Source organism: Cottoperca gobio, chromosome 1, assembly GCF_900634415.1.
Source record: "Cottoperca gobio chromosome 1, fCotGob3.1, whole genome shotgun sequence".
NCBI classification, from domain to species: domain Eukaryota; kingdom Metazoa; phylum Chordata; class Actinopteri; order Perciformes; family Bovichtidae; genus Cottoperca; species Cottoperca gobio.
The window spans coordinates 5156778-5169791 of NC_041355.1; the positions used below are offsets into that span (position 1 = coordinate 5156778).

Genomic DNA, 13014 nt, shown 5'->3' on the forward strand with positions numbered 1-13014 from the left:
ACAAACTACACACAGAAAACCCGTGGAACTGCATATGTGGGATATTAAGCTGGATGAAAATGTGAATAAGCATGCTTCTTTATTTTGTCTGGACTGCAGGACAAACAACATAGCAGGACTGGGACGGGTGAGAATGAGTGAGAGGTGAAGAGGATGAGCCGTTTCTTTACCTGTTAAATTCTCCAGGTCCTTCTCCTCTAAGGATGACAGAGTGTCATCGTCTCCGTCAAGTGATGTCTCACTCTCCGAGTTTTGATTTCCCAGAGCCTGACTCCTGATGGACTGCTTTCCTTTGAGAATATCCTCTTCAGACGCTGGAGTGGGGAAAGAGGGCTATTTTCTTTATTATGTTGCCTTTAAAACATTACACGTCACATGCAGTGTTACGCATAGTGATCAATTAAATTCAAACACAACAACATTTGACTTTATTCCAGTGCAGAGTGTGATGGCTTCCATAGTTTCAATGATCATGTGTTTGCAGAATCTATTTTTAAACTGGAAACAAGCACCAGACTCAGACATTTATTATCTGTAATAAAAATAAAAAAACAGCAATTATAAGCAACCCTTACAAACAGTAAACAATGACAGCGGAAACATTATTTTTAGATCGCAAATAAAAAGTGGTTGTGTTTTAATATGAACTATTAGCTTTATTTCCACTGCCTTAGTGTAGGCTGCAGCTACTAGTGGCATAGTGGGAAATAAAACAACGGCACATACATTTTAAAACGTGATTATAATCTTTATTTTCAGACTCTCTTCATAAAATGCACATCAATTTGAGACTACCAAAGTAACTTTAGTTCTGCATTTTGTAACACATTTATCTTGTTTTTGTCAGCTTCCAAAGGGTGGGTATAAACTTTGTTTTGCCAACAGAACAACAAAAGGCCAGATGTTGTAAAGTAGTGGGTTTACCCTCTAATAAAAGCACTGCTGTTTACCCTTTATTCATCAGTTATAGGAGAAATAGCTATGTTATACTTGTAGAGCTATGTGCAGGCAGAAGAGCTGAAAACAACGAGCGAAACGAGGCAGACAAAAGACCGACAGAATCCTAACACTCAACGCATTTTGCCCTTAAACATACATCAAAACAAGCAACATCTCACACACAGATTATTCAAAAAACATGTCTGTTTTTTATAAACAAGGGTCACACACTGCCCATTTTGATTTCAACTCAACGTGACTTGAGGTTCCAAATGGATTATTTAAGAAAAATGGTAATCTGCAAACATTTACAGAGCCCTGCATTCCCCCGTGGTGCATGGTAAGGATCCACAGACAAGTCCGCAGCACAGAGACGGGCTGGCAAGTGCTCCCTCTTTGTAAACATAGCTGACAATATAGCGAGAGCTTTCGCTGCTTCTGTGCATGATTTCCAATGCAGCATACTGGAAAAAACACAGTTTTAATCCAGGGAGACGCTGAATACATATACCTAGTGGATTTTTCTTTTTTTTTTTTAATCATCACCTGCGGGGAGATCAATTGCACTTCCTAAAACTGCAGTCGCGTCATGTGGTTATATACTTTGAAACTGCTAGAGGAGCGAGGATAAAAAATCTCTTGTCATGGAAAATATGCAGCTCACTGATATTTAGACTGGTCTTCCTGTAATTAAGCCTCCCAAGAGGATTCTTTAGTTAGCAGCACTGAAATTACTACCAGCTCCTCTAATACGTACCACATGCCATTGTATTCACACTAAGCAAGTGGACAGGGGGACTTACCAAGAGCTTAAAATACAGATATGTTTGAACTTTGTTGCATTTCACTGGAAACATGGCAAGTAATTATCTTAACACACAGTATAGGCCTTACAGTCTGATGCAACTAAACCTCGTGACAGTCTTCTTCTGCTTTGAAGCACAAGTTATTAATAGTTCTCAGAATAATATACACTGAAGCGAGTGCAACAAAAATACTGACCAGTCAGCTCGTTGTTGGGCTGAGTTTCTCAGAACAGCAAGAAAAGTTATTTTTGACCAGAGTTACAGAAGTGACAGGCGACTGGATACGATTATTCATTTAAAAAACTATATATTAATGTTTATTCTATTCTTTTAATTGGTCAACTCTGAGGTTTTGGTGTGTGTGTGTGTGTGTGTGTGTGTGTGTGTGTGTGTGTGTGTGTGTGTGTGTGTGTGTGTGTGTGTGTGAGTGTTCATGTTGTTTGACAAGCTTTTATCATTGATTCAACTATGTGTCTCCAACAGGGAGTCTGTGACCTCTATGGGGTCCTCAGAGTTACTGCAGGGGGGCTGCCAAATTATTGTTTGATAAAGTTTTTAAAGTCTGTTTTTTGTTTGTTCTTTTCAAAAATGTAAATGTGTGATAATACACATTACAGTTACGTGAATCCTAAGTATTATTAGGAAAGATAAATCCACCTATTTGTAAAAAAAAAAAAAAACATTTGATTGTCTAACTGTTACCCATGAATCCTCGAGCTAGCCTCTGCTAAATCACTGTGTGGCACCTATCCATAACAGCGAACTAGTTAGCTACGGCTACGTATTTTTATTTTAATAGCTTAATATTAAATGCACCATCAAAAAAGGTATGTTTATACACGTCATCGTCCCTGCTCCGTCTCTCTTTCAGCTAAGGGGTCCCTAAGACGCCCGATATAAACTACCAAAGTGTGTGGCAGTAAATTATGAATCAACTCAAATGTAATGCTGTGAATTATACGAATAGCAATGGAAAGGAAAAAATAAATAAAACATTGAGATGCAAACTCACAATCATTCACTTTTTTTTTTTTTTTTTTATAAAATGTGATTTAAATTAAAGCATTCTTAAAAAAATATTACAATGACAAACAATCTATGCAACGAGCATGTTTTATAAAAAATTAAAATTAAACTTCAACCTCATCACTCACCACTCTGGGAGCACAAACGTGCATAAATCCCAACAGGTTACACTTTTTCCAAGACCCCATTTCCCGACTGAGAGGTTCAACTACCTGCTTATACAACTCATGCATGGTCACAGCAATTAAATTGTCAAAATTAACAAATTTGTTTTTAACGGGAGCGTAGCCAGGAGTGTGGTCATGAGGCGAGTATTGATTACCAGAACAGAGACATTAGTCTTCAGGTATTTACTCTGCCACCTCTGGTACACGGGGCCTGGACCAGACCAAATCAATCCCCAGAAAAGATGGTTCTTTCCAGGGATAAATACATAACAGCCTACTCAGGCCTACTGGCAGACACACACACACACACACACACACACACACACACACACTCTCTCTCCTGTGGAAATCATTTTGGCGCAGTATGAATGATAACAGTTGTCCTTACTCTTAACTGCAGAAATGCACATTTTTCTCCATGTTTGAATAAAAAAGCACGTACATTTCCCTTTTCTTAAAAAAGGGACAAATAACACGTTGTTACAAAAGACCACCAAGTAAAAAAAAATTGTTCAATATTTTTCCTTGCTTCTAATTGTGTGATCAAGTGTGAGATTTGAAAAGTGCAGCCACAGGAAGCTAGAAAACAAGAGTAAATTCAGGCTTGATCTTATACTAAATATTTTCTTTGAGGGTTAGACTGCATTCTCCCCTCTGCATCTGATGAATATAATTACAGCCAGATATGACCTTTGTGCTCCGTTTGAAAACTCAGCCCTGCATTCTCATCTTGAGCTGCACTTCCGTAACAAATGTCGGGTCGACTAAAACAAGACGAAAGGTTACATCAGAAAATGGATGCCGTCAGGCTTCAATGTCAAAGAGTTATTTTAATGATGTATTCCCATACTTTGGCTGGGCAGTGTACTCTCTGGAGGTAGCATACCCTTGCCACAACTAGCTCCTGGCTATTTTTACACAGACGTGACTTTGAAATGTTTTTGAATTTGAATGCGTCTTTCTTCCCCCCCCCCCCCCCAGTGAAGAATACAAATACAAATTTAAATACCAGACCAAATACCTGAACTCACACAACACATTCAACACATTTTCATTAGCTAAAAAGAAGTCAATAACAGGGCAGAAGTGACGCGTCTGTTCTCTGTCATGAACTAGCTGAAGGGAAAAGCAGGAGGAATTAAGATGGAAACAAAGTGAAGTTCAGAGGCTTCCTGCAGAAGAACAGCGACCAGCTGGACTCGGGTCTCCAGCTGCCTGCACACAGCAGCCATTACTGCACACCAGAATCCTCCCAGGATCCTGAGATCCCCAACACTTATTGCTTTTAGATCACATTCGTATCGACTCCCGTCACACCTGCCGTTTGTCTTCGGGAATGATGTCACATTTAAGGGGACTTTTTTTTTTCAAGGTGACATATTGAGGACAAATTTTGGGTTCCAGAAATGGCCATTTATTGGTGAGAGAGAAATAGATTGAGCTGGTAAATGTAGGCCCCAGCGTGACGATGATTGCAAACCCTGGTGCGTGCTGGATCGTCTTTGCAGAAATGAGCGATTACATGCACTCGAGGAGAGAAATGCGACTCCTGGTGTTAATGCAGGGACATGTGTCGTTTAGATATTGTGGATTTAAGTGACTGCTGGGAATGTTAAGTTGTTCTCCGACGAGGTTTATTGAAAATCGCCACCTGTCTTTACAGAGAGGTGCACAGAAACAATAAAAAAAAAATGGATCGGACGTATTTAATTACTGAAGGAAAAAGTTTTAATGGCAACTCTGTACTTTGGGTCATAAGAGTATTGATAAAGTTTTTCTAAAACCACGTTCAATTTCCCCACATCCATGCTCACGAGTATAACATTTAACCTGAAGCACCAATACAATGCATCACATTAAAGCAATAAAATCGCGCATTTAGTTTTGACTATAAAAAACATTTCATCATGTCTACTTCTGTATCCTGCACATGAATGCATCAAAAGGCAAAAAAGTAGAGAAGGGAGCATATGAACGCTACTTACCGCTGATACCAGCCACTGTTATGCAGCGAAGAAAAACAGAATGAACAAAATGTCACACTTCCATCTCATTCATATCCACTCAGTTCAAATCTGAACGTCTGAGTGAAGCCTGCTGACATGCAGGTTGATTATTAGTCCAGCTTTACATAATGGGAGACAGAGGATGAAATTACCTTTGTGAAATTCAAATGAGGGCGAGCTATTTTACCGTGTGTTGTGGTACAATAAATCTTTTATTGCAATGGGAAGGCTAATTTTTATTACCTTGTACCTGGTGCTACAACCAAGTGAGTGAGAAAGGGGAGAGCAAAGAGCAGGACGGGACTCGGTGGAAGGGACTGACCGTGTTCGGCCGCGGCCTTGAGCGTAGCCTCCGAGTGAGTGGATCCAGAGGGGTTCCTGATGAAGCGACGTCGCCGCCTTAAATCGTCCTCCCAGTAGTCCAGGCGCCAGAACTCCCTCGGCCGGCTGCAGCGAGACAGAGGTAGCACATGTGTTAGCAATTACCAGCCAGCATGGTATAGCAGCCCGGCATTAGCACTCGGTCCGAGCAAGCATACATAAAGACAGCATTGTGTTTGAGGGGTTTTTTTTTTTTTAACCCTCAGAATCACTCTTTAAAAACATTCACTCAGACCCCAAATCATTGTACTTGACAATGACAGCATCGCCACCTCACAGGATAAGGTGTTCCCTTTTCTTCCTTCTCTGAACTGAGCAGTAAGTACATCACAGTGCAATGAGTAAATGACAGCGTGATCACTTTCCACACACACTTGTGTGGCACGTGCTTCCATTCTAGGCTCATTTCAAGCCCAGCAGGATACCTCTCGTCGGGACTCGTGGCTCGCAGGATAAGGAGAAGGCCATTACAAAACACAGAGGAGGGGGTGGATAGCATTACCAATATTAATCAATGTCTGCAGCACCCATTTTTCTTTCCAATTTACATCTCCCTTCACCAGGCCCCCGGTCAGTAAATCATTCTGCTCTCAAGGAAAAGAAAGTGTTAACTTTTAATGAGGAGCCTCTGCCACATAGCATTGTGCATGTATACTGTGCAACTGTCTGTAGTGAAATATCTCTTCTATTTGTGCGATTTAATTAAAGCATAATCTAAAATATTCATTACCCATGGCTTGGAAGCAGAAAGAAAGTGCTTTTCATTACATGAGCGATTGTTTCTTTTCCAGTTTGAAGTTCTTTTTAGTCCAAAACTAAAAAGTTGTTTGCGTGTCAATTAGGCGGCACGAAAATCCACTTTTTAAAAAAAAGTAAAAACGGCTCATGTGTTAACGATTAATAACTCAGGTGGGGAGGGAAAAACAACACGAGACTGGAATCCTGAATGTCTGACTCGAGACAAATAGTCATTTTTACTTGTGCTAAATGTTCTTTTAGGAAATAAGAAAATCCAAGTCGAGGCTTGTTCTGGAGTTAGTTTTGGTTCACCGTTAGATGTTCCTTAAACCCACTGAAACAATTCACCACAGTTTCATGAAATACTGTAAATCTCTTTCATTCTGCTGGACTGTGTGAAAAGTGAAAATAAGCGGCAGGAGCTACACTCTCATGAAACACAGCACATTTAGAGATGTGCTACCTACAAACCATTTAGAGGCAAAATGGTTTTATATTCCACAGACTAACCCTTTTTGAGAAGATTAAAAGCAGAACTATAACCCTAATGTTACACGAAGATGCATCAAAAGCTTTAAACAATACAAAATATTACTAAACCAATGAAAAGGAAACCATGAGCAGGTTTGTTCACAAGTGTCTGCAGTGTATCCTGTGAAGGTGTAGGAAGACACAGTTTATGGTTTCAGTGGCAGAAACTATGACGGGAGAACCCCAGCATACTTTATGTGATCTACTCTCGAACGCTGCTCCGGCCGGGGGCTCCTCACAAATCTTCAGTCCAACACCAATGATCACACGGGGGCCTCTAAAAAAGGGAAAGGAGCTTTACGCAAGAAAATAAATACAATTTCCAAGCAGGTCCTTTAAAAACCCCCTTGTATGCCCTGGCTAATGAAAACCATTGATTATAGGATTTATCTTGACAAAAATTCTGGAAAAAGGCTGGATGACGAGTGGACAGAGGCGGCTGCTCGTATCTTCAGTGTGGAGGTACATTCAGTTCGTAGAAGAAAGCCAGAAGGTACAACTACGATAAGAGATGGTGTTTGGGAAATCTATGAAATGGCATAAATGGGAATGTAAATGTTGTGGTTCAAGAGAGAGAGAGTGTGTGTGTGTGTGTGTGTGTGTGTGTGTGTGTGTGTGTGTGTGTGTGTGTGTGTGTGTGTGTGTGTGTGTTGTAGGTCTGTGCAGGACCAGATTTCTCACCGGTGACAAAGACTCTGCTCCATGTTTGCATGTGATAGTCTCTGAACGCAAATGGCCACTTCATCATCCTGCCTGCGATGGTATTCATCTATGAAAATAATTATCAAGGTTGTGCAATGGCGCACAGCTCCGAATCAGGACGCACTCGTCTCTCATCTCGTGGAAGAGGGGTGGGGGGGGGGTTTGTCTCATTCACACAATACACATTAATCCATCAGGAGGGGGAAGCATTGGCTGGAGTAATTAGTCAAAGCATTGGGGGGGGGGGGGGGGGGGGGGGGGACTACCTCTGCCAGTCATATTCATCCAGCGCTGCATGAGCAGGCGACAATGGAAGTCCTAATGATGGCGTGCTAGAAGAGGTGGACGCTCGATGAAAGATACCTCGTCATCAATCCCCAATGAGAGTGTCCCGCCGTAACAAGAATGGAGATGTACAGCGCTATGCAACCCCCCCCCCCCATGCCACACACTGAGTGTGTTTCCACAAAGATGATAAATTATTCAGAGCTCATCCATCCTCCTAGGGCATCCGTGGCAGAATTTACTGAAGCGCCATTCTTCAAAATAACAACAATTAAAATAACAAAAGGGCCAGCGTTGTGCTGTGGCTCACGCCAACCACTTGTGTAATTAGTAATTAGTTCGGTCATAAAAGGTGTCTGGGAGGCCGGCTCGTTAAGCCTGAAGAGGCTGTTGTCGGATGATGAAAGTGGGGGAGAGACGATCTGACAGAGGGAGTGTGTTCTTTAAAGAACTTCGATGTCTGACACTGCGAGCCTCACATGTGCAATCACTGACTTTGTGTGTACTAAAGAGAATTTGTTGCCTTTCTAATGTAGACCACATTGGCTACTGAAACAGAGTCCGGAAGAGTTTTATGTGAAGTAGTAAATAGTAATTACCTTTTCTTTTTTTAAGACATCTTTTGGATGCTCTTCAGGGCTCTGGAGTTGTACATTTGAGGAAGTTTACCAACACAGAGGATGAATGGGGGAAGCTCAAGTTTCTCCTTTTATGTGGCCCTGGTGCTCTTTCTTCGTAATCAGTTAACAAAACAGTTATGCCTTCAATTTAATAAACTCAACAAAAGCCATCAACACGCTGCAAGGAGATACTTTACTGGTGGGCTGTTTAACATTTCAATTGAGCTACTAAATCGTCTATTTACATCAAAACAGAGCAGGCATCAAAGTAGATCTGGCATGGTTAGGTGGCATATAAAACAAATGGTGTTTAGTATTAGAGCTGGTTAATTAAATAGAAAGAAAAATGGAGGGCCAAGTTAACTACATAAACTATGTCCTCTACAACAAACTCTCGCCTGACACAGCACTGCCGTTTACACAAATACAAAAGGAAGAAGTAAATGCTAGTATGATGACAGCTGAAATCACTTTATTTGAATATAACTAGTGTTTTTAAAACAATAAAAAGGTCTATAATACAAATAGCCAAAAATGCTATTGTTACACATTCAACCTAATTAAATTAAATGTTCAAAAAATATGTGTTTTAATACATTAATCATATACAAGAGTCTCAATATGTTCTATTCTTTGTTGTATTGAACTTTCCTCAGGGGATATTAAGGTTTAATCTTATTTTAAATATAATACTAATCTGGCATTAAGAAACCCTAAAATAAACACTCCCAATCCACTTCCAGGTCCCCTCTATTAATCATCATATATTATTGGGATTATCAAACGGCCAGTTTAAACATGTTAATAGATTCTCTCTGCAGGTCCTGAAACTTTGATAGCGCTGCTATTTCTATGGCACGATTGTTCGTCTGCTGACGAGGACAAACGACTGCCATCCATCAAGATTCAGTCCGACGGGGTTGTTCCAGAGACGGATGCATCACAGCTTTTTCCCTTTTTTAAAAAGTTTTGTTTTTAAATGAACACCACAAACAGATAAAAAAAAAAAAAAAAAAAATGTCCTTCCTGATTATTTTATTTGAATTCAGGAGTTAGAATTGACCTTTGGCGAATACGGAGCAGGAAAGAAAATATTCTAATATCTCTAAAGCATTTGATATTATGTAAATGATAACATGACCTTTATCATAGCAAGCAGGACATGCAGAGTGAATATGCTTTCATATATCACTACAAGCGACTGCACTTTGGCACAAACGGTCATTCATAACCTTTCTGCTAAATTAATTTGGGTACAGTGAATGAGACCTGCATATGCAGAAGACATTTCTCTCCATGCTTATTTTATATTAATGCCGGCTCCTATTGGCAGCCCTCAAATTGCTCAAACATTGCCGCTATCCCCAAGATCATTTTGCTTTGATTTGCATAAACCATGTGTTTAGAAGAAACGGGAGAGCAGGAATAGATTGAGGATTTGTCATGTTGAGGACTGGTTGCTTGAGCACTGGCTCTTTGTCAAACGGTGGCAGCGATCCCATCGCCGGTATCTCCAGACTCAAATTAAAATGAAACAGGACCAAATACCTTTCCACCGAAATTGTTTGGCATGATTAAGTCTTGCCGAAGTGATTTTCTACATGTGCATTAATGCTTATCCTTCCCACTCCAATGAGGTTCACAGGAGACCATCTGCACGTGTGTGTGTGTGTGTGTGTGTGTGTGTGTGTGTGTGTGTGTGTGTGTGTGTGTGTGTGTGTATGTTAATTCACCTCAGCTAATGTTGTTTACAAGATCTACCAGAGGTAACGTTGGGGTCACGGACCCCGCACCATTTCCATCTTATCCCATTAAATGACAGTCCACATGTAATGTTGCCCATCCTAATTATTAATCACAGGCTCAACTCATTTCATTTGTCCATTTTTAATATGAAATTAAATATTGCGATCCAACAGATCTGTGTTAAAGCATTTGTAAAAAAAAAAAAAAACATTTAATGAAAGAGCAGGCACTTGATTAGACAGGGGGGGGGGGGGAAATCTAAATCTTACATGTGAGCCGAGGAATTCAGTCACACTGAAACTACAGTATTTACATCCTTTGCTTTCATCACACTCTTGTCAACTTCCCTTTTTCTCCCTGAATGTGTGGCTCACACACACACACACACAAGGGTGCACACACACTCTCATTACCCAGACAACATAAGCACCTACCACTCCTACCAATTAACTCCAATTTATCCAAGAGCTTTCAAAAAGCGATCTGGAAAAAAAAAAAAACAGAGGGACTGATATTGCATCTCTGCAACATCCCCGGCTTGTGAGGATCAAAGCACTCCCTTGGGTGGGAGGCAAGAGGCTTCAGACTCCCCACAATGCAGTGCAGCCAAATGAAATAATGCAAATCGAGCCCTAATTACCACCAGCTTAGTGCGCGGCTTCCAATTAGCAGCAATTACACTCAGTGTAAATTCACCAACAAAAAGCCAGACAATTACACTCTAATTATATCAGATTTCCTGGGAGGTAAAAAGGGGGGTGTTTAGTAAGGTAGTAAATATTGACCGAAGAAGAAAAAGAAAAAAAAGCTCTTTCCAAATCAAATGAAAAATGTTGCACTTGATTTTATTGTTCAATGTGAAAATAGCGTCCCGGTTTGCCCTATTGAAATGAGCTACGCATCAACGACATAATAAATAGCGAACACAGACTTCCCCTGCTACATCGGTGAAGTGGTACCATCTGTATTTTTGATGAAGGGTCACATTTTTCCTGTGATTTTGACAACATGCATTTAAGGCCATTTATCACCACTACTGCGAGGTAATGAGGGCATCCACTGGACCGGAGTTGCATAATTCTGCCATTACTGGCCCATTGTAATAATCTTCTGACCTCTAGCTTTCAGAGCTGATCTTGAATGGTTTGACAAATCTGAACACATACCCAACGTTTCCAACACACACACACACACACACCCCAAAAGAAAAAACACAGCTCAAGGTCAGCTGAAATAAAAAGGAGGGTTGTGGAGTTTCCTTTGCCTTGAAGTCGCTTATAACGCAGACACGAGTACGTGTTTATCCTCACGCCTCAAAAACCTGTAAAAAAAAAAGGTGTCTCGCATAAAAAAAACTTTTAAACTTTATAAATTCCAGCTTAGTTTATGATTAAACTACACAAAATTGGTTAGAATTGAACTGATCTAGGGTGAGGGGTTTGCTGATACTTTATTAAACAATAAACTCCCTTTGACTCTCTGTGAACTAGTTGCGTGTCCTGCTTCAGCGTCAATGCAAGACTCCAAGGCTCGGCAATCTCATTCCAGCGAGGCTGTCTGCTATTCATGAGCACCTCCTCCCCTCCCTCCCTCCCTCCGTCACACGGCCGGGCCCATTATACAGCACTTACAGCGCGCTGTGCGTGTGTGTGTGTGTGTGTTTGTGTCAAGTGCAGCAATTCCATTACAAGGTGATTGAGACGATCATATAAACAAAAGTCGGACTAACTATAATGGCCATGTAGTTATCTCTTCATTCGAGAAAATAATCTAACAGGGAGGGGGGACAAAGCTTCACCCCTGATAAAAGTCTGGCTTGAATGGTAAACACTACATTTCTTTTCAGTCATTTATTATGTAGCTCATAATGAGAGTTTTATACAGTTTAATATTGTTTCAAGCCTCATGAATATCTTACTGTATACCCTAAAGCAAGAATTGTGCATATTGTTATACTTTAATTAGACATTCTGTAGAAATGGCTAAATTCTAATTAAAAAATGTGTGTTTATCTATAAATTGTTAGGAAGTGCTGTGCTACAAATTAACTCCAGATTGAATAAATATGTCCTATGTGGTGCTGAACGTGAACTCAGGACACAAGGTTTGGGGGTGTAAAGTAAATCTGCAGCAAGACCACAAGCTGAAGATCTACGAGGAAAGCATGATCCTCATTCCTCCGCTCTCGGGACGTTGGTATTTTATGTGGCCCTTTTTTCCCTCCTGCTTCTTTGTTGCACAAGAGAAAGAGCTGGATTCTAAAGATAAAGGCAATTTTTTAGGGCAAATGGTGAATGTAGCAAAAATAAATGACCTGCTGGTACCACGGTGTAATTACAGTGGCTGGAAGCATACCAATCTATCAAGAGGACGAGGGAGGGGGGGGCTGACACGCTGCAAAGGGGTTAGTCAAAGGAGATAGCCTTTGACTAACTACTGGCCCCGGACGATCGATACTCTGCTGATATTGCATCCAGGAAGAAAGGAGAGAGAGGAAAAGCCCTAAAAACTTCCCAAATGGCTTTTCATTCAGATATTGATCAGCACCCTTTTATCATGACCTTGCTCCACCAAGGCCATATACTTTCTTAAGGGTATATAAAACTCATAAATCTAAGAGTTGCTACGGCGTCACACTGGGCTGTGAGCAGCGAGGCAGGGAGGCAGGGAGGTGTAATTGGTCTTTCTGGGATGGCGGCCCTCTTTCATTCTTCATAACAAGGATTCCATTACATTCCTGAGCTGCTGGGAAGAGGACGAAAAATACTGATGGGTGTAAAAAAAAAAAACACAAAGGAGGATCAAAAAGATGTAAATGGATGAGGCTAAATTGGTTAAATTGAAACCCTCCTGTGGTTTCAGTGACAGTACAGCAACCTGTCACTGTTGGATATGTGAAGTCACTACTTTAACATGCGATTCACAGCCGGGGAGACTCGCACCCCAAGAGCTACGTGTGCAGAGTTCGTATGGCAGCTCAGCTCAACTGAAAAAATATTTTAAAAAAAGACAAATATTTCTGTTTAATGAGGAAAATAAATACAAAAATAAGATAATAAATGAGTGT

The 13014-nt window shown here is 40.7% G+C and overlaps 1 protein-coding gene across 1 annotated transcript in view; it reads right to left on the reverse strand.

Annotated features, from left to right (window-relative positions):
• Positions 1-13014, reverse strand: part of lrba (LPS-responsive vesicle trafficking, beach and anchor containing) — a 169979-nt gene that overhangs the window by 69424 nt on the left and 87541 nt on the right. The window contains 3 exon segments of the mRNA XM_029434539.1: positions 171-314; positions 4924-4938; positions 5267-5391. Of these exon segments, the coding sequence (XP_029290399.1) occupies positions 171-314; positions 4924-4938; positions 5267-5391 (284 nt within the window).